Source organism: Cherax quadricarinatus, chromosome 17 (genome assembly GCF_038502225.1).
Source record: "Cherax quadricarinatus isolate ZL_2023a chromosome 17, ASM3850222v1, whole genome shotgun sequence".
NCBI lineage: Eukaryota > Metazoa > Arthropoda > Malacostraca > Decapoda > Parastacidae > Cherax > Cherax quadricarinatus.
The window spans coordinates 9,292,603-9,315,924 of NC_091308.1; the positions used below are offsets into that span (position 1 = coordinate 9,292,603).

Sequence of the window (23,322 nt, forward strand, 5' to 3'; positions counted from 1 at the left end):
GCAGCGATGTATGGACAAATAGTTGACAGTACGGAATATCATTGCGTAGAAGAAGGGCACTTTCATTAAAGGTCCCATCTGAGAAAGGATCCGAAGAATACAATAAATTATAGCCTGAGATAGGTTGGAAAACAGCCGAGTTTAATTTTGGTTCTTGTAAGCAAGCACCAACAGGGGAAAACCTGGAAAGCAACATCTGAAGCTCACCCCGATTACCCCTGAGGCCGCGGATATTCCACTGTAAATAGGCCATGATTGGCGATGAAGAAAATATCAGGAATCTGTAGGTAAAGGCACCTACGGACTAGAGGGGTTAGAAAAGTCAACGTGTGGTGGCATTGGAAGATGTTCAAGTAGCGAAGGAACGGAGCGTTGCGAAGAATGGGGTTGTGAAGATGGAGGAGAGGGAAGAGAAGGAACAGGAAGTGAATCAGTGTCCATTGAAGGTTTAGTCTCTGCAATATATTCTGAAATGGCTTCAAGTGTTTCTGAATTCAAAGATGTATGGGAGACCATATTGGAGATAGGAGGAGGAGGGTGAGTAAAGATTGGGACAGTAATGGACTGTACCAAAGTAGAGGGGGAGGGAAAAGTGTAAGGGACTGGAGATGAAGTGTGGGGGGGGACAGAAGAGGCAGAAACCTGGGAGGTGACAGAAGAGGGAGAAACTTGGGAGGGGACGGGGGTGGAAGGCATAGTACGAGGAGGAGGGTGAATCTCCACACTTGTAATAGAGCCAGAGAGAGGGGAAGAACTAGGTACAGAGACTGGAAAGGTAAAGTGTGGAGGCGGAAGAAGGGAAGGAAGGGGCAAAGAAGATTTGAGCAATGTGGATTTTTTGGACTTCTGAGTAGAGGGGCGATTGGTATTAGGTGTCGTACGAGGTCTTGTCGATACTGGGGCTTGTGAGGAAGGACGCGAAGATGTGAGAACAGACTGAGTTGTAGTCGGGACGTCAGAGCCAAGGACAGCAAAAGGATTAGATGCCGTAGTGGCTATGGGAGGGGTAACAACAGAGGAGGCTGCAGAAGATGGGACCCCAGAAGTGGGGGGACGTTTGGAAACACGAGAATAAGAAACACGGGGTAGTCTCCCTTGGAGGCGGAGATGAGTAACTGCCATAGCATAAGGGAGACCTTCTGCCTCTTTGAGGCAACGGATTTCACGTTCATTTAAGTAGACCTGGCAACGGCGGGAGTACGAAGGGTGAGCTTCATTACAATTAAGGCAAGATGGAGGTTGACTGCAAGATGTATTAGAATGGTCGTCGGCACCACAGACTGGGCATTCGGCCATAGATCTGCAATATTTCGCTGGGTGACCAAAACGCCAGCAATTTCTACATTGTTGCGGTGTAGGTATCACCTTTCGAACTTGTAACCGATGTCCCGCGACATATACAGAGGACGGGAGTTCTCGGCTGTCAAAAGTTAAACGAGCCACATTGCAAGGGTAACGTCTCCGCCCCCGGGCAGGAAGGACATAAGTGTCTACTTTGAGGATTGGGAGATCCTGGAGTTCCAGCTGTTCAAAAATGTCATTGCCACATGACTGGAAATTCTGTTGGACTATGGTATGGGGCAGAATGACAGTACCACTACAAGAATTGAGAGAAAGATGTTTTTCAATAGTGATAGGAGTAGTATCGATATTCGAAAGGAGAGAAAGATCATGAGCTTGGGTAGCATTCTGGACAGTGACGATGCGCGTACCGCTCTTGAGAGCGTGAAATGAAATATCTCTGCCAACATGACGCAGGAGCGCTTTGGCAATACTATGGTCAGAAAGGTAGGCAGAAGAAGAAGTTGGTCTTAAAGTAAAGAATTTAGTCCATTGTGTGGTCCGAAACTGAGCGTGGAGAGGGAGTGCTTGACGTGTCGGTCGTTTCCGAGTAGAATGGGAAGGTAACGACGGAGCATCATCAGGAGATTGACGTTGGCGTTTAGGAGTAGGACCGGAGTTGGTCCGGCATGAAATGGGTGGGCGATTCGAAAATTGCCGTACCGTAGAGGGAGAAGCCGGAAGCATAGTCAAAGGAGAGCGGAGTTCAGACAAATCGAAGGAGTCAGTCGAAGCCCCGGTACCTGAAGCGGGTGAGGAAACAGCACCAGCAAGAGGTACAGGGGCATCAGGAGTGTCCGAAGAGTGGTCTAAACACAAGGCAGGGTCAGAATGGGGTGCGGTATCAAGAAGGGGCCCGGGGGTAGTGGTTTCATGGACTAGGGCTGCCATGGTTAGGTTACTCCTTTGCTTTTTGTTTTTAAGAAAAAAAAAGAAAGAAGAAAAGAAAATAAAAACAAAAAAAAGAATAAAAAAAGGGGGGAGCGGGGAGGAATAGTTCCCAGGAGGAATGAAAGGGCCGGAAATCTCCCTCCGCGCCCAAGAGGACTCGACACCGCTAGTAGCGCAGATGCAGCATGGAACCCGTGCCATACCCTACCCTTCATGCCAGTAAACCAGCAATCCGGGATAGCAACCTCACATCTGCCGAGCTACCTCGGTGGACAAAAGAGAGGGCGGCCGGATATCCGCCACAAAGCATACCTCCTTCAGCCACCACCCCCGGAATCCGAAAGGTGGCTTCCAGAGATACACCCGTCGCCCAAAAGACACCCAAAGCTACTCCGGGATACCGGAGAGGGATCGGGACATCCCTAGGCAATCCAGATTCCACGGCAAACTACGCCACCGCCAAGAAACCTCAACGGAATGGGATCGACCCCGGTGTCCTTTCCCCTACCTAGGAACTAGCGCGCCTGTGGGAGAAATCACGAAGGCTAAAAAGAGGAAGGGCAAAAGGGAGGGGTGAGGAGGAGGAGGAGGAATGGAAAAAGGGGAGGATGGGGAGGATGGGATAGGGGAGGGGAGAATGGGGGGTAATTAGGTTCGGTCTGAGGAAGAAGACCGACAGGGCTAATTCCTCAGACCAAGAGCCTCTTCACCACGCCAAGGAGCCCCCCTTGAAGAGGACAAGAATAAGAAAAAGGTGTGATACAATGGCACGATGCATACAGCTCATGTGCTAACATTATATTTCATCAGATTTAGCCTTTACTCAGGTTCAGGAAGAGTCCACAGCAAATAAGGGATGCAGAATCTGAATGGTGGTTTAAGAAGCAATGAAATTTTCAGTGATGGAATTTCTTGCACTACTTTTAATATAATTACAATTTAAGGGAACTACGTACTTAATATCTACAAAGTATACAACATACAGTACTGCGGACTAAATGCACAGTACACTCTAACTAGCTTTAACAATGAAATATAAAATTTTCAGTATGAATTTTAAAACTTATTCATTTATGTACTATATGTACTTCAGTTTCATCAACACAATGCAAGCATAAAATGTTAAATGCCAAAATCTTGACTTGAAAAGTTCAAACTAATTTTATTTTTGAGTAACTACACATTCTTAAATAATTTAAAATTCTTTGTATCTTATTTTACAACTCTGTAACACTCATAATTTATATACGTACATATGCAAATAACCTAATATAATACACCACCATCATTCTCAAAACCTGAAGTTCTATTTAGGTAAAGTACAATGAAACATGACAAAAATGCTATGACCTAGGCAACATACCTTAATATACTCACTATTTTACACATCAAGGTTTGTTTTACATAAAGAACTATTCTACAAAATTATCTTTATAAACTTTGACACAAAACATAACTACAAACTAATAAACTGTCTGTCACTTTTCGACAAAGATGTAAAAACTTTCCTCGACAGCCTTGCATGACCCTGTTTACCATGGCGAGACATTATCACATCATGCTGGTGGCTGTGGCCACTAAGTCTCAGAGCAGTGTGTCAGTCTACTTGCCAGACAACCCACCAGCCATTTAAAGTTTCCCTGCTGCAGGCCTTGACGGCCTCAATTCACCATTTGCAAAAAGATGCCTTAGAGCAATTAGTACACAGTTCTAGCATAACTAGTTTCATCACAGATTTTAATAGTGTATCATTCCTAGATAATGAGAGAGATAAGTTAACAGACTTATGAAAATCTTCAGCAAGTTCATTACTATTACAATAATTCATTCACTGGGAAGCTCTAAACCCGTTCCCTAAAGAGAGGTTCCTTGATGCTGGTGAGGGGCTCTTGAATCGAGCCTGCATCCCTTCCATTTCCCCATCCACTGTTGTGACCCCTTAAAGGTTTAGCGCTCCCCCTATGAATGTAATACTAAATTGGGTCAAGATTATAGGGTACCTAAGAGATACATGACAGGCTTGTTTTGAGGAAGGGAAGGACAAATCAAAGTCCTCTCATCAAAAGCCCTTCAACCATCATCAATGCACTTTCCCTTGAAGGGCAGAAAATTCAATCACTATCAGTCACTGTTAATTCCCACATTAAAGTCAGTCACAAAAATAACACTGAGGTACTAAATAAGAGTTCTAAACAGTTTTTGACCCTAATTCTCCAGCATTTAAGCTAATATTTGTAGCTAAGACAACATTTGTGCTTACTGCCAATGGTGTACTTGTAATTATCTGAAGCTACAAGAGCAGAACTATACTCATGGTGTCCACAACAGTTCATCCATCATATAATATTTAAAAAATTTCCAATGGTTGAAGCACTTATTACAGTCTCTTATAATCCATTCCATTGATCTACCACACTGCTTGTGAAGAAAAATTTTCCTAGTATCCTTCCAACTCCACATTTTTCTCTCAATTTACAAGTGTCCTCTTATTATCCCTATTGCAAAAATGAACAAATCCTCTTTATTTCATCTTTCATGCACTTATATGACCTTATATGTGGTCATAATATCCCCTCTCTTTCCATCAGCAGTGTGGGCATCTTTAATTCTTTCAGCCTTTCATCATAATTCATCTTGTCGTTCCTCTACTTTATCAATATTTTTTTTTTAAGGTATGTGCACTACACCACCACTACATATTTCATCTTCGGCCTATGTTATAAACAGCTTTTTAGCATTTCTCCATTTATATTTGAAACCTACAAGTTAATTCATAATTTGCTAGAGTAGCTTATGAGTTTCTCTCAATTTCATTTGTATGATCTTTGGTGGCAATTGTTAGGAGAATTAATAAAAAGTTTAGAACTATATTCTTTTGTGACAGAAAGAGAACTAATGAATTTTTATTGATGCCAGAGAAATTACACAGGGAAAGATCAAAGCACATGAAACAACTTTGCTTGGATGAGATATTTAAAGAGATAGCCAAGAAGAATGTGTCATAACAGTAGGTCTTCATCTGAAAATTCTGTGACTTCAATTTAAAGTACCCCAGATGTCCTCCCTGTAACATCACAGATCTATTATGAAACAGCAACCATGAAACAGTAATCCTGACAACCCTTAACTTCCAGACCTTTATGATTAGCTCTACATTATTATAATCATAACTAAGTGATTAGTTCTACAGTTTCAGGAAAATTCTAAACTTGATCACTTTGGGAGTGGTAGTACTGTAACATTCTTTGTAAGTACAGTAATTAATAAACTTGTTTTATTCATAATGTTTAAGTTTCCAGCAGACCATGGTGGATCAAAGGTGTATTGTATGACTTGTGTTGGTCTAGCAAAATAGATATTCCAACAAGAATTAGGAACCAAGGGTGCTGGAAAATTGGTGTCATACCTATACATTAAAACCAGTAAAACACTCCGACATTCAAACTCCATGCTAGAATCACAGCTTGGCTGTATTAGCCTAAATACATAACATTAGATGATTAACATAATCCAAGGTCATACATACTCTGAATCATTGGGTAAACAACTGAACCAAGGTTATTAACCCTTAAACTGTCCAAACGTAGATCTACGTTTGCATTGCTAGCGCTCCGAACGTAGATCTACGTTTTATTTTACATGCTTTCAAATGTAAAAAAAAAAAAAAAACGTAGATCTACATTTGGACAGTTGAAGGGTTAATTCTATACAGTACCCAAATTCAGGTCAAATAAGTTTTCACCTATAAATGCCTTAGCAAACTACCATGGTCCTGCTTGTTAATGAGCACAATCTCTCAAGTGAAAGTTTGCCTACACTCAATTCATTAATATATGGTGAACTGAAAACAACCATGTTAAGTTCATAAGGTATTTGGAGAAAAATCATCAAACTAAGAAAATAAGGGATATTTACTATTTAGCCAACAGAGTTGAGCAAGGGCAATAAGCACAGAGGTAACATACTCAACAATTCCTATAGAATTTCCAAAACTATGGTAACTATGGAATGTATTCAGTAAAATATAGATTGAGTTGATCATTAGCACTAGGCAATTTATAGGTCTAATTAAGATCTAAAATAAATTAAATTAGAGAAACCAGCACCATATAAATAACAATATATTAAATATTGCATGTTTAACAGATATACCATACGAGAGTGATATAAAGATGTTCACTACTAAATACCATCACTCTATATTACAATCTGGAGAATTATATCTGTACCATCAATGAGCCAGCTAGCAATGTAGCCATCTAGCTAACAAACAAGGCAGCCACCCTGTCAGCCAACCATCAAGGCAATCAATCAGTCAGCCAACCACTAAGACCACCCAGTCATGTAACCATCAAGGCAGCCATCCAGTCAACTAACCAACCACTCACTCAGCAAGTCAGTCAACATGGTCAGTGGTTAGAATTATCATTGATGTATAATTTAAGAACTGACTGGCCTGCTGGCTGGACTAACACAGTACTGCTCATATTACTTCACTAAGTAAGTAGCTGTAAGTTTTAACAATAAAGTGATATTTTACTTACAGAACATTTAATCCTTTGACTGGACTGTTAATACATACAAAAGCAGCACAATAACATGGCAGCAGAAGTGATCTCGCCATTAGATTCAAGAAAATTATTCACGTAGCTTAAAATCTGAATTACAAAGCCTGTGAGTATAAAAACAAAATAATTATGAATTAAAAATAATTTGTAACCAAGGTGTTACTTATGTATGTACATGCGTGAGACAGAAGAGAAAAAAGTAAAGAGAAAGGTGAGAGGAGAAAAGAGAAAGAAGAAGAAGAGAGAGATGGATACAGACAGATTGAGGATTACTCAGCACAATGGGTGGTGGAGCCTCAATAATTCATCCAATAATCATCAGACAAACGATACACAAGTGTACAACAACTAAGACGTTTAATATGAAATGTGAAACGCGACAATCAATGCAGGTGCTTAATTACATAATAAATTAAGGTGGAGTTTATTGATATTTCAACAGCAAAATACAGAATAATAGGCAGTATATGACTAACATTTGGCTTTAGAAATATCAAGAGAATGAAAAATTGAGTGAAGAAGCTCCAGGAACAAAATATTTCCATAACAAAATGTTCTAAGCATTTATTTGTCTTTATTCACAAAGAGGCTCAGTAAAGTTACTTGGAAGAATGACAAACTATAGGTCATCACAAAATGCTGATAAAATTGCATAATGAAGAAGGTACTAATATAACAATAAGAATTTAACCAGTAATTTTTCTAACTTGGTACAAAAGAATCATATTATAGGTAAGTCTAAATAAAATCTATCATACAAAAGACATAAAAAAGAAATAAATTAGGTTGAAACCAGAAGTTTCATAACTTATCACAGAAAAATTAATATACAAATGTACCCACTGCACATATTTCCTCTATTTCTCAAGATAATTATTGTTATTTATTGCAATGAAACCTCAGTTAATCTCATAAGGCTTTGATTGCAATATTAAACCTCAAAACACAGATCTTCTATATTCCCTGTAGGGCTTTATATAAAAATGGACTATAATGTTTACAGATGGGCTTCTAGTGAGTTTCTTACAACTACATCACAAACTCTTGATATAGACATTGTGGATGCCCTTTCATTGAAAGATGATATAGCATGAAATATGAATGAGATGAAAACTGAATCAAAGAAAATTTAGATCTGCTATTAATGTACAAGGCAAGAATCAAAGCTGTAGTATTTGCAAAGCACTTGAACCCATCAGATCGTTTAGCATTCTTTGATATTTTTATGAGGAAATTAAAGAGAGATTTTGAAGTGGGTGGAACGGAAAAATAGAGGTTCTGGTTGATTAGAAATAACACATCAATATGATGAAGATATTTTAGTGGATGTTGTGAAATATAATGCATTAGGGCCCACTTATGACATACTATGTTTCGCATTTATGGTGTTGGCACTTTGAAACAAACCAATTACAGGTACAACACCGATTTTCTGGTAATGGATGATTTAATACCTCTTTTAGTCCAGACAAAATTATGTGGGTGTTCACAGATGATGCTGTGTGTAGCATGCACTCATATTGACACTGCAGTTGTTGGTTGTGGTCCTTTCATTCTGAGAGATTTTTAGCATATTTTGTTAACATTTAATCTTAGCTATGGCTAAAGTTAACAGCGATATTAACTTGTCAATAGCTATAGATGGCTATTGACAACCTAACTGAGTTGTCAGGTGAATTAATAAAAAGGGCTAGTACAATATTCCTTTGTAACAAGACAGAGCTAATGAATTTTTATTTTTGACACATTGTAAATTAAACAGGAAAAGATAAAAGCACATGAAGCAGTTTTCCCTGGATGAAATGTCTGGAAAGATAGCCAAGAAGATTATGTCATAAAAGTAGGCCTAAATCTGAAAATCATGTGCTTTGTAAGTACAGTAATTAATAAACATTGTTATATTCATCATAATAATGTTTAAATTTAAGTTTCTAGCAATCCATTGTGCATTAGAGACAATGGAGGTGTATAATAAGTGGGTCAGAGGTGTACTGTTAAATTATCTTTACATGACCTCTGTTGGTCCTGCAAAGTCTGTACTCACCTAATTGTGGTTGCAGGGGTCAAGACTCAGCTCCTGGCCCCACCTCTTCACTGGTCACTACTAGGTCCTCTCTCTCCCTGCTCCATGAGCTTTATCATACCTAGTCTTAAAATTATGTATGCTTCCTGTCTCCATTACATCACATGCCAGACTATTTCAGTTATTGACAACTCTGTGACTGAAGAAATACTTCCTAACATCCCTTTGACTCATCTGAGTCTTCAACTTCCAATTGTGACCCCTTGTTTCTGTGTCCCCTCTTTGGAATATCCTGTCTGTCCACCTTATCTATTCCTCCCAGTATTTTGTATGTCGTTATCATGTCTTCCATAACCCTCCTGTCCTTCAGTGTCATCAGGCCGATTTCCCTTAACCTTTCTTCGTAGGACATTCCCCTTAGCTCTGGAACTAGCCTTGTTGCAAACCTTTGCACTTTCTCTAATTTCTTGACGTGCTTGACCAGGGTTCCAAACTGGTGCTGCATACTCCAATATGGGCCTGACGTACAAGGTATACAGAGTCTTGAACAATTCTTTACTGAGGTATCAGAACGCTATTCTCAGGTTTGCCAGGCACCCATATGCTGCAGCAGTTATCTGGTTGATGTGTGCTTCTGGAGACGTGCTCGGTATTATACTCGCCCCAAGATCTTTCTCCTTGAGTGAGGTTTGCAGTCTCTGGCCACCTAGCCTATACTCTATCTGGGGTCTTTGCCCTTCCCTGATCTTTATGACTTCACATTTGGTGGGGTTAAATTCAAGGAGCCAGTTGCTGGACCAAGTGTCCAGTCTGTCTAGGTCCCTTTAGTCCTTCCTGATCCTCATCTGATTTAATTCCCCTCATTAGCTTCACATCATCTGCAAACAGGGACACTGCTGAGTCTATCCCTTCCATCATGTCATTCCAGCATGAGTTAGGAACCAAGGGGACAGAAAATCAGTGTTGTACCTGTAATTACTTATGAGCAATGACTCACTCTTCCAAAGGCAGGATGACTATAATTATTATTTTCTTATATTTTATTCTCAGTTAGCCTCTGGCAAGACAAATGATAGTGTGAATAATGGTGAAAGTGTGTTTTTTTCGGGTCACCCTGCCTCGGTGGGAGAAGGCCAGTGTGTTAAAGGAAAAAATAGTTCATTTTAAGCATGTACAGAGAGGTCACTTTTTTTTTTTTTTTTTTACACAGGGTTTGACAAGGTTCGGTACAGACTCGTCAAGAACCATAGATTTAAACTTACTTTTGTTGAGGATGAATTATAAATATAATTGTTCCTATTTTTTTACCAAATGCATTCATACTATGTACAGTGGACCCTCGGGAGATGCCTTTAATCCATTTCAGAGAGCTAGCCTTTAGCCGATTTAGCCTTTAGCTGAATTAATTTTCCCCATAAGAAATAATGGAAATCCAATTAATCCGTTTCAGACAGTCAAAAGTATTAACAAAAAAATTTTTTTTTTTAGAGATTAAATATAAATATACATACAGAAAACAATGCCAAATAAATATAAAGCACTAATAAAATGGATAAATGAACAGTTAACATCACACTTACCTTTATTGACTTGACTTGTTGGTGTATGGTAGACACACAGGAGGCAAGAGGAAGGCAAGTTTATTATGCTTCAATATGACGCTAATATCATCTCTACGGCTTATTTATCTATCACAATTCATCTAATATGACATTATAAACAATATTAATAACATAAACACATGATATATACTCTAGATTGAATAAAATATGTCATAATGTATGAGAGGAGTAAATGGTGTAAGTGTTGCTGTACATAGTGGTGATGGAGGTGGAGGCACCAGCAGAACCCACCACCACTATCACACTTAAACAATGTATGTAATTTATAAATAAGAAATATTTACATTTTAATTTATAAATAAGTAAGTTTATTCAGGTATACACAAATACAGTTACGTACATAGATCATCACACATAGCAGCATATGTGTAAAGTACCTAGGATAACCCAAAAAAAGTCAGAGTGACTTACGTATTTCCATTGGGGTCCTTTTATATTTACACTTAGATTTACTTTTATCTCCATGGGGAAGTGGAACAGAATTCTTCCTCCGTAAGCCATGCGTGTTGTAAGAGGCAACTAAAATGCCGGGAGCACGGGGCTAGTAACCCTTTCTCCTGTATAAATTACTAAATTTAAAAAGAGAAACTTTTGTTTTTCTTTTTGGGCCACCCTGCCTTGGTGGGATACGGCCGGTGTGTTGAATGAAAGAAAAGATTTACTTTTATACTTACACTTTTATATTTACACTTACGTTGAAGATGTTAGTTTAATTAGTTAATCTGATGGAGGAGATGCTGGCAGAGGTTTAGGGTGGTGGAAGATAGCAGGGTGGCGTATGTTCAGCAGTCCTACACACATGCAACAACATTGGAGAGTTATTTTCGTGTCGTTTTTCTATTGCTAACTCGCTTTACTTACTTGCTACACTGTTAATTCTACACTTTATCGCTGGCTGGCACTATAGCCTTTATCGATACTTGCTGCTTTAGTATCGTACATATCGTAGAATCACTGCAGAAGGCACATTCTCCCTCTCTCTTCCTCCTCCATTTTGGTACTTTGCTATGAGTTTTTCTTGAATTTTATTGTGTTTCTTTCCTTCTTTATCACTGGGCTGGCACTAGAAGCTTTCTTTGGGCTCATGGTGGCTTATTTAGCAGTTACAAGCACTAAAAACACTGGAATAATACAAAATATATTGCAGGTAAACGTGGAATGGTCCTCACTGGCTTTGTAAACAATGGCACGCTGGCTGGTACATGGAGTGAGTGGCTGGGCCCGCTAAGGCCACGCGGACACGTTCAGGACAAAAGCCCTTAGCCGAGTTATTTGGCATTATCTGAGCTAATATTTTTACGTCAAAGTGAGCCGTTAGCCAATTTTGGTGCTAGCTGATGAAGCCTTTACCCGAGGGTCCACTGTATATGTTCATTTTATGGATGACTAGAGAGCTACTTTTTGTTGTGGTCGGTCAAAAAACAATATTATTATTTATTTTGTGTGGTATGTCAGTTGATTAGCAGGTGGGGGAGGATAAAGAAGTGGTCAGTATGACTGGGTGGGATGGCAGGGGTGAAGAAGGGAGGTGCCAACGCAGCAATAGTGGGCCATGTTGTAGCCACATTCAGTGGGACAAGGTGCAAGATCACACACAACATCCTTCTTCACGACTCAAGAAATCGTAATGACACGATTGCAAATAAACCATACCCCCGGCCGGGATTGAACCCGCGGTCATAGAGTCTCAAAACTCCAGCCCGTCGCGTTAGCCACTAGACCAGCTAGCCACAATAAGATTCATCCAACTAGGTATATTTCTACACCATAGGAAAGTTAGCACAGGCACCTCTGTGACCACAAATGCAAGTTTTTACAGACGAATCTCCAGCTAGCGTAGCCGTGACGAACTCTAGCTCAAGTCCCTTCACTGCCGTCTAGTGGCTAACGCGACGGGCTGGAGTTTTGAGACTCTATGACCGCGGGTTCAATCCCGGCCGGGGGTATGGTTTATCCTTCTTCACGCTTACCACTACCATCACTTTACACTATATACCCTCCTCCCCCCCCCTCCTTTGTCTCTCTCTCACCTCTCTCTCTCTCTCTCTTATCTCTCATCTCTCTCTTATCTCTCATCTCTCTCTCACCTTCTTAAATAGCATTTTGTTGCATATGCAACTGAAAAGACTCTTTTTTTTCTTAACACGTTGGCCATCTCCCACCAAGGCAGGATGACCCAGAAAAGAAAGACACTTTCACCATCATTCACACATTATCACTGTCAGGGAGGATGCAAGGATGTCCAGGAAAAGCATGGATTAGTCAAGCCAATGGACACCCTTTTTTTATAGGTAAGTGTTTGATCAATAATTGTAAAGAACATTTCTAGAAATCTTGTGTGCATATGCAATATCTAGGAACCAAATATGATTTTAAACTAAGTAAAAATGAAAAGAATATAGACAATAACAAACTTCAAAGATTAAAAATAAATTAATGAAACTACAGCATGAGAGCAACTAAAGCAAATAAGAATGAATCACAAAATTGTAATGACACAATTGCAAATGGCTCTGAGGGGTCTTGAGCTAGAGTTCGTCACAGCCACACTGACGGGAGATTCATCTGTAAAAACTTGCATTTGTGGTCAAAGTGGTGTCTATGCTAACCTTCCTCTGGTCTATAAATATACCTAGTTGGATGACTCTTATTGTAGCTAGCTATCCCAATGGATAACACGTCGGTCTGGAGTTTTACGACTCACTCACCGCAAGTTCAATCCCCACCTGTACAGTGGTTTAAATAAGAGTGAAGTTCAGAGATGCAAGGATAAAACATTTAAAGATGCACTGAAATGTAAATACTTGCAATATGATTGGGAAACAATGCCAACCTGCAGAACAAAAATTAAATACATAGCAAAAAATTTAAGGCTTTCATGATTACAAAGCAGTAAGGTAGAACTGTAATTTTTGCAAATTATGGATAATTTTTGATATAACAAAAATACTTTTTCTACACAGAAATGACTGTGAAGTTTGAAATCTTTAAGGCACGAATGGACAATTATTGAAAAGTGTAATGAGTTTCTACAAAGTAAGTATTATATGCATGATACTGGATAGTATAAAAAAGTGGTCCATGATAAACATGGGAGTACAGCAAGACTGTGAATTATTCCACAGCTTTTTCTAGACTCTATATTCATGGATTGGATTAATATTATATAAGATGACTGTGGCATGAGGTTACATTAAGTTGGTGCAAAAGGGAAACTGCCATTGATGTTCAATATTTAACTGATATTAGTAAGGTAATTATTCCTATAAGAATGGTGAACTCTGTTGAAGTGCTGCATGTATGCAGACAATGTTGGAATCTAAGACATCTTCATATTCTTAAAGGCTAGGTAATTTCAGTTAATTTGCCTAAAATTCTGTGCACATAGTGTGGTACTTTGAGCTCCACAGAATATACCTCATCCAACTACCTTTAACAGTGGTCCCTCAATAATCGTCCGGCTCGATAGTCGTCCTTTTCGGAAATCGTCGCATTATTTTCGTCCAAACATTGGCTCGCAAATGGTCAGTTGACTCGCTAATCGCCCTTTGTCCGTGACGCGTACTCACGCTCTGAGCCGCCTCGCCCTACCTTCCCAGCCAGTGTGCCATTGTTTGCCAGTGAGCGACGGTCCCCTCACTTGTTCATGCGAAATATTTCATAATATTCCATTCATTTTAGTGCTTGCAAGTGTTAAATAAGCTACCATGGCTCCAAAGTGCCAAGCCTTTGGTAAAGAAAGTGAGAAATACAACTGAATTTAAGAAAAACATCACTGAACAATATGAAAGTGGCATACATGTGGCCAAACTGGCCAAGATGTATAACAAATCCTGTGCAACCATATCTTTCATCGTGGCCAAGAAAAAGGAAATCAAAGAAGCTGCTGTTGCAAAGTGGGTAAATATGCTGACAAAAATGAGATCACCAGTACTCGAAGTTGTTGAGAAGTTATTATTGGTGTGGATAAACGAGAAACAATTAGCAGGAGATAGTCTTATGACATAGATTATTTGTGAAAAATCTAGGCAGTTGCATGACGATCTGGTAAAGAAATTGCCTGCAACAAGTACTGATAACTGTGAATTTAAGGCCAGCAAAGGTTGGTTTGAGAGATTTAAGAAGCATAGTGGCATACACAGTGTGATAAGGCATGGTGAAATGTGGGGTAGGATGGAAAGATTTATGGAGAAAGATCACCCTGAGAAAGATGTTGCAAGCCATATCGGCAACTTGTACAGTGACAGAGTCTTGGCCCATTTTAAGGAAGTTTTAAAGAGATGCCAGAAACAGAGCTCTTTGGACAATTTTTTTGTGAGACAGGACTCCAGTGACTCTCAAGCTGGTCCTAGTGGCATTAAGAAACAGAGAAGAGAAGTAACCCCAGAAAAGCAATTGGTACCCGAGGTGTTGATGGAAGGGGATTTCCCTTCCAAACAGTAACTAATCCAATCTCTCTCCTCCTCCAGTCTTCCATACACTAAGAAGAATCGCCAATAAAGGTAAGAGTTATGCTGTTAATGTTTCATTCATCATGTCCCATTGTATTGTTTATGTACTACATCTATATTTCATGTAAAAAAATTTTTGTTTTAATACTTCTGGGCGTCAGGAACGGATTAATTGTATCTACATTATTTCTTGTGGGGAAAATTGATTAAAAAATCGTCTATTTCGATAATCGTCACACTTCCAGGAACGGATTAACAACGATAAATGAGGGACCACTGTAATCTAAATTCATAACAAATGTTCTGTATACTTCACCAAAAACCTGCACTTAAGAGAGAATAAACATTATTATTAATTATATAATATTAATATTATATAATTAATATCTTACTTTGTATGAGAAAGAATGGGAAATAGCAGATTTATATAGCTGTTAATCATGCTTACAAAAATGTCCATAAAACTAGAAAGAGAATTAACTTAATCTTGGTAGTAAAATATGTAACTCAGTCTTAGTAGTAAAATGTCTGACTCAGTCTTGGTAATAAAGTGTTTGACTTAGTCGTCATTGCAATGTTCCTCTGTGAGAAAAGTTCTCGTCCAATAAACTGGCACATATCTTTGCCACACTTACCTTCATGCATGCTGCTGCACTATCATTTAGGAATGAATGATTTCAGTTTTTTATATACTATATGCAATTAAATACAATGATTCTTGTCCATCAAGAGGAAGCCATGTTTTAATACTAAAGCTCACTTAGTATAAACACTTAATATGGCCTATTTAACTTCAGTGAATGGTTAAAATTTCAGTTTCATTATTCATGAGACAGCCAAACTAAGATTCAACTATTTAAATAAAATATCACTAGATGAGCTTCTTGGCATTCAAAACACAGAGGTAGAAATGGAGAGTTTTTAAATTTTTACATTCCACTGTGTACTGAAGAACTGGGAAATTGGGAAATATTTAAATATTTTTCTTTAACACATCGGCTGTCTCCCACCGAGGCAGGGTGACCCATAAAGAAAGAACATCCCCAAAATGAAAGAAAATACTCTCATCATCATTCAACACTTTCACCTCTCATACATAATCACTGTCTTTGCAGAGGCGCTCAAATACGACACTTTAGAAGTCCCTCCAAACTGCCAATATTTGAATATAAATAGTAAATACAAATGCTGGTACAGCAAAACCTTTTCAGTGGACTTCTCTTTACAACAGTGCAATGCTTCTCAACACTTGCACAAAGAGGCATATCTAGCACAAACAATGTATTTGTTAAGTTCACCAATATAAACTAAAAATAAAAATTCTTGCTTCATTATACAGCAGAAAAATTCTCACATCTTATGATTATAATTACTGTCTTAAAACAAACTTTATGCGATAATGCACTCATTTACATAATGTAACAGCTAAAAGAGACTGGGCTATTATTCCTCTTAGAAAATTTTACACTAAATGTTCGTATACTGTTCCTTCTAAATGTTATACATTTTAAAATTGAATGGCATTCCTTGTCAGTTGCAAAACATTTCCAACAAATGACATCCCACAAACAATATAAAAAGTAATATAAATTCAACTTTTTAAGTTATCTTGGATCCATATGTACCAGAAGGTGGGCGATACTGACGAGGAAACATTGTTAAGTTAATAGCAGAAAAGGCATACTTGCGTGACCCAATGTTCTTCTGACAATTTTCTAATCTTGTCCCTTCACTGGAACAAAAAGAAATGCAAGAACTATACTGTTAAGCCTATAAAAAAGTAATTGAGTACATGCTTAAGGCTTATACCAGATCCTAATTTAAGGGGATAGAGATGATAATATCTACTTGCAAGATTGCATCCATTTGCCATTATACCATTAAGAAAATAATAATCATCAACATTTTGGCTTACCAACAAGGGAACAGGCTGAGTACACAAGTGAACTAAAACCAGCAATACTGAGTAATAATACAGAATAAAAAAGTTTAAAAACACCTGCTATCTCCCACCAAGGTAAGGTCACACACACACACACACACACACACACACACACACACACACACACACACACACAACAAAAAAACACAAAAAAAAACAAAAAAAAAAAACCATATTTACCATCATTCATTCAATAGCTATCCAGAATTCTATATACTTTACAATTCAAATGACTCTCCAAATCATAAAATGGTTAATTCCTAATAACTAAGATTAAAATTACTTAAAAAATGACACTTTATTAGCATGATACAGAAACTATCAAATACAGTGGACCCCCGGTTAACGATATTTTTTCACTCCATAAGTATGTTCAGGTGCCAGTACTGACCGAATTTATTCCCATAAGGAATATTGTGAAGTAGATTATTCCTTTCATACCCCCAAACATACACGTACAAACGCACTTACATAAATACACTTACATAATTGGTCGCATTCGGAGGTAATCGTTATGCGGGGGTCCACTGTATATGAGGGCCTTGCTTTATGGCACTTCACTTTACTGCAATGCCTGATAACAGGCATATAAATGGCTGATAATGAGGGTTCGCTTTACAGCAGTAGCCTGGAACCTAACCTGCCGTATAAGAAGGGCCCCTCCTGTATAAGTGCTCAAAACATTCTATATCAGTATCAAACCACACATTTTAAGAAGTTTGCTTAAAGAGCAGCTTTAGGTAAATGGCTTACGAGTTCAATTAGAACTGCATGTCTGAAGCAAATAAGTTTAAGAAAATTTAAAAGTATAAAAACTTTAGGAACATCCATGAGGCTTGTACGACCTAATGGCAACAAAGGCAGTCCTAAGCTGACCAATGTCGCACCCTCATGGAACTAACTCCTTTTAAAATCAGGCTCAATTAAGTCTCAGATACTTACCCACCACTGATTAGTCTTGAGTTCAGGTGTAATAAAGTAACCCCTCCCCTCCCCGATTAAAATGGTCAAATTTTTTTTTCAACATGTCAGTCGTCTCCCACCAAGGCAGGGTGACGCAAAAAGAAAGAAAATCCCCAAAAAGAAAATACTTTCAGCATCATTCAACACTTTTACCTCACTCATACATAATCACTGTCTTTGCAGAGGCGCTCAGATACAACAGTTTAGAAGTCCCTCCAAACTGCCAATATCCCAAAAGCCCCCCTTTAAAGTGCAGGCACTGTACTTCCCATTTCCAGGACTCAGATACTAACCAGTTTCCCTGAATCCCTTCACAAAATATTACCCTGCTCACACTCCAACAGATCATCAGGTCACAAAAAACATTCGTTTCCATTCACTCCTAACATGCTCAGGCACGCTTGCTGGAAATGCAAGAACCTCACCCACAAAACCTTTACCCCCTCCCTCCAACCTTTTTGAGGACGACCCCTACCCAGCCTTCCTTCCCCTACAGATTTATATGCTCTCCAAGTAATTCTACTTTGATCCATTCTCTCTAAATGACCAAACCACCTCAACAACCCCTCTTCAGCCCTCTGACTAATACTTTTATTAACTCCACACCTCTCCTAATTTCCATACTTTGAATTCTCTGCATAATATTTACACCACATATTGCCCTTAGACAGGACATCTCCACTGCCTCCAGCCGCCTCCTTGCTGCAGTATTTGCAACCCAAGCTTCACACCCATATAAGAGTGTTGGTACCACCATACTTTCGTACTTTCCCATCTTTGCCTCCATGGATAACATTTTTTTGTCTCCACAGATACCTCAATGCACCACTCACCTTTTCTCCATCAATTCTATGTTTAACCTCATCCTTCATAAACCCATCCACTGATGAGTACTCCCAAATATCTGAAAACATTTACTTCTTCCATACTCCCTCTCTCCAATGTGATATCCAATTTTACTTTATCTAAATCATTTGATAGCCTCATCACCTCACTCTTATCTATGTTCACTTTCAACTTTCTACCTTTACACACACTCTGAAACTCCTCCACTAACCTTTGCAACTTTTCTTTAGAATTTTCCAAAAGCACAGTATCATCAGTAAAAAGTAACTGTGTCAACTCCCATTTTGAATTTGATTCCCCATAATTTAATCCCATCCCTCACCCCAACACCCTAGCATTTACTTCTTTTATAACCCATCTATAAATATGTTAAACAACCACAGTGACATTACACATCCCTGTCTAAGACCTACTTTTACTGGGAAGTAATCTCCCTCTCTCCTACACACACTAACCTGAGTCTCACTATCCTCATAAAAACTCTTTACAACATTTAGTAGCTTACTACCTATTCCATACACTTGCAACATTTGCCACATTCCTCCTCTATCCACTCTATCAGATATATGCCTTTTCTAAATCCATAAATGCAATGAAAACTTCCCTACCTTTATCTAAATACTGTTCACACATATGCTTCAATGTAAACACTTGATATACACATCCCCTACCCACTCTAAAGCCTCCTTGCTCATCTGCAATCCTACTCTCTGGATTACCTTTAATTCTTTCAATAATAACCCCAATGTACACTTTACCTGGTATACTCAGAAAACTTATTCCCTATAATTTTTACAATCTCTTTTGTTCCCCTTCCCTTTATATAAAGGAACTATACATGCTCTCTGCCAATCCCTAGGTACCTTCCCTTCTTTCATACATTTATTAAACAAAAACACCAACCACTCCAACACTATATCCCCCCTACTTTTAACATTTCCTTGATGATCCCATCAGTTCCAGCTGCTTTACCCCCTTTCATTCTACGTAATGCCTCTCACATCTCCCTCACACTCACATCCTGCTCCTCTTCGCTCCTAAAAGATGTTGTACCTCCCTGGACAGTGCATGAAATTATTGACTCCCTTTCTTCATCAACATTTAAAAGTTCTTCAAAATATTCCCACCATCTACCTAATACCTCCAGTTCCCCATCAACTAACTCCCCTACTCTGTTTTTAACTGACAAATCCATGCATTCCCTAGGCTTCCTTAACTTGTTTATCTCAACTATTCCTGCATTATTTCTCACTGGGTTTTTCCTGCTCTAACCCAAATTCTGTTTCTCTCTCTTCTGTTGGAACTTTATCTCTTTCACCTCTTCTACTACTGCCAGAGCAGGTGGTGGCAGCATACATTCTTAATTCAGAAAATTGAACCCTACCTTTCTTTTCTCTCAAATTCTAGTTATTTCCTCTTTTTATTTGTTTTCTGCATTTTTATATTTCAGTCCACTCTGAGTCTCTGCCTGTGCGAATAGAAACAATATGGCATTGTCTGGTGCTCTGTCAACCCTGGACAGAGGACTACAAATATCCTTTCAGACATCCCTGAACTTTAAGAAACTGGTATGGTGGAATGGGTAAGATGGCATGATCCAAGATGACATTATGTCACAGGATCATAAATGTGAAGCCTACTTGGTGCTACTAGAACTTTTTTTTCTTTTTTACCACATTAGCCATTTATTATCCAGGTAGGATTACCCAAGAAGTGCATAGACATCACAATTCCAATGGCCTCTGAACTGCGACCTCCCTACCCTTCCATCAAAATGCAGGTACTATACTTCCCCCTCTCAGCAGCCTCAAACTAGTAGAGAAAAGCAATAGGCAAAATTCTCAAGTTTTATCTGTACAGCTTACAGTAGAAATAAACATGCAATCAGAGATGTAAGATTATCCTTCACAGTATCTGATACACTGGTGAGGAATATTCCTTCACAGAGTCCCAGAAGTCAGTAAGTGTTCCAGAGGTACAAAGAGAAAGCATGATAATATATGCACTTGAACAATTTACATACAGAAGAGAGCTGTCAATCATTAACCCTTTGACTGTTTTCGACGTATAAATACGTCTTACGAGCCAATGTTTCTGACGTATATATACTCAATAATTCTAGCGGCTTCAAATCAAGTGGGAGAAAGCTGGTAGGCCCACATGTGAGAGAATGGGTCTGTGTGGTCAGTGTGCACCACATAAAAAAAATCCTGCAGCACACATTGCGTAATGAGAAAGAAAAAACTCTGATCGTTTTTTGGGAATAAAACGCCGACTTTGAGGTGTATTTTCGTATAGTATTTATCGTTGTATTCGCGTTTTCATGGTCTTAGGTGATAAAATGGAAAACATATTACAGAAATAGAGATGATTTTCATTACTTTTACGATGAAAACGACCTTGAAACTGAGCTCAAAGTAGCGGAAATGTTCGATTTTTACCAATGTTCAAGAGTACATAAATCACACCACACATCCAATACACGTCAACTGGGGAGTCTAATATTCTTTCACTAGTGCACTGATATTATTTATACCATTTTTACAATAATGCAGTCGTCTGCATAACAGTAAATTTTGTATTTTTTTGTATGAATAAAAAATCAAAATAGAAAGCAATAATAATATAAGAGGGGCCTAGAGATGTGACTAATGAACAGAGCATATGTTATTTTAGTGCCACGAATGTCTACCTTGTTTATTCTGGACCCTATTTTGAAATTGGCATCTTTTTTATTTTGCGTGAAATTGGCCAAATTGCCAATTTCTGACCACCATATTGGGTAGTCCAAATTAGTAAAAGGGAGGTTTCTTGTACTCAGCTGATAGATAAAATGGAGTTCTAAAGAAATAGCTATGAGTTTGGTCAACTGGAACAATGGAATTGGCTGAAAATTGGCCTCCAAGTCGGCGAAATCGCCGATACGCATATGTCGCCGAGACCGCTAACTTCGCGGGAGCATAATTCCACGAGTTTTCGACCAAATTTCGAACTTTTGGTGTCATTACCATCGGGAAAAGATTCTCTATCATTTCATAAGAAAAAATAATTTTTTTTTTTTCAAAAATTGAGCGACATAGAATGACAGTTTCAGAGAGGGGCCTGAAACAGTCAAAGGGTTAAGAAAATCCACAGTGTACCATGAAAAGAAAACCTAAGAGACAATGACTCTATCCTGCTGATTTTTATTGAACCTGCCCAGTAGGGTACCATCTGTTTAAACCCTACAAGATGAGGGAAGGCTGAAGAAGGTGAAACCATAAACTCTGAAGATCATCCCCAGATATCACAATGAATGGGAACAGTAAAGAACAACTGAGCAGAGGATGTACACCTAAAATACTGTATATCTAAACTACTACAGCCTGAAGGGTAGTGTAGCCAAGGTGCATGCATGTTGGGTCAGTCAGTCATCATGGTAAAGTACAAGATTATTGTAGAGTGAATTCATGGCAAACTGCTTAACCTAAATGTACAAAATTTCAAATGCAAAAATTTATGAATATCAAAAATATCTAGGATATCACAATGAATTACAACTGTGCAATCAATTATCATAATAAACTTAATGAATGCTCTTTTCACTTACCTTCTCATGCAGTTGAGAGCACGCTGAAATTCTGTTTCAGCTAAATCATATTCCGCTGCCAAAATGTTAGCTTGCTCTAGTGTGGAACTCATTCCTGTACGATCCTTTCCACTTTTACAAGAGGTGAAGCGAAGACCTAAATATAATGTAATAATAAGAAAAAACAGTATATGGAAACTGCTTTTTAACTTTTTTTTTTTTTTTTTTTTTTTTTTTTAACAAGTCGGCCGTCTCCCACTGAGACAGGGTGACCCAAAAAGAAAAAAAATCCCCAAAAAGAAAATACTTTCATCATCATTCAACACTTTCACCTCACTCACACATAATCAATGTTTTTGCAGAGGTGCTCAGAATTCAACAGTTTAGAAGTATATACGTATAAAGATACACAACATATCCCTCCAAACTGCCAATATCCCAAAAGCCCTCCTTTAAAGTGCAGGCACTGTACTTCACATTTCCAGGACTCAAGTCCGGCTATATAAAATAACCGGTTTCCCTGAATCCCTTAACTAAATATTACCCTGCTCACACTCCAACAGCTCGTCAGGTCCCAAATACCATTCCTCTCCATTCCCTCCTATCTAACACGCTCACGCATGCTTGCTGGAAATCCACACAACCTCCTTTACCCCTTCCCTCCAAACCTTTCGAGGACGACCCCTACCACGCCTTCCTTTCCCTACAGATTTATACGCTCTCCATGTCATTCTACTTTGATCCATTATTAGAAAAACAGTGAGTAAAGTGCACAAAATAAATCTTATGCAGCAAATTGACCTTGTTTAGAAAAGAATGCACTTCTACCAGAAATTTCTGTTCTCCAAATGATAAGAAGCCCAGTTTAAAACAAAATTGAACTAATACATGTGATTATTCTGAGGACTTACACATACACTTGCACACATTAGAAAATATTTCTTCACAAACAGAGAGGTACACTGTTTGACTGGGCACTAAGAGGTAACAAAATGCCCACAAAAATAAACCAGACCTCATTCATTATGAAAATCATTAAAAAGTAACAATATAAACATTATAGAACAAAAACTGTTGTACTTGGTACTTATATTAATATTCTGTCAA

At 38.5% G+C, this 23,322-nt stretch overlaps 1 protein-coding gene across 4 annotated transcripts in view; it reads right to left on the reverse strand.

Moving 5' to 3' along the window:
* Positions 1–12,528: 12,528 nt before the first annotated feature.
* Positions 12,529–23,322, reverse strand: part of LOC128686424 (inositol polyphosphate-4-phosphatase type I A) — a 405,235-nt gene continuing 394,441 nt past the window's right edge. For all 4 annotated transcript variants that reach the window (XM_053773341.2, XM_053773340.2, XM_053773339.2 and 1 more), the window contains 2 exons: positions 22,237–22,372; positions 12,529–16,628 (listed from right to left, as the gene is read on the reverse strand). In XM_053773341.2, the coding sequence (XP_053629316.2) occupies positions 16,496–16,628; positions 22,237–22,372 (269 nt within the window). In that variant the 3' untranslated portion in view covers positions 12,529–16,495. The remainder of the gene's footprint in view (positions 16,629–22,236; positions 22,373–23,322) is intronic.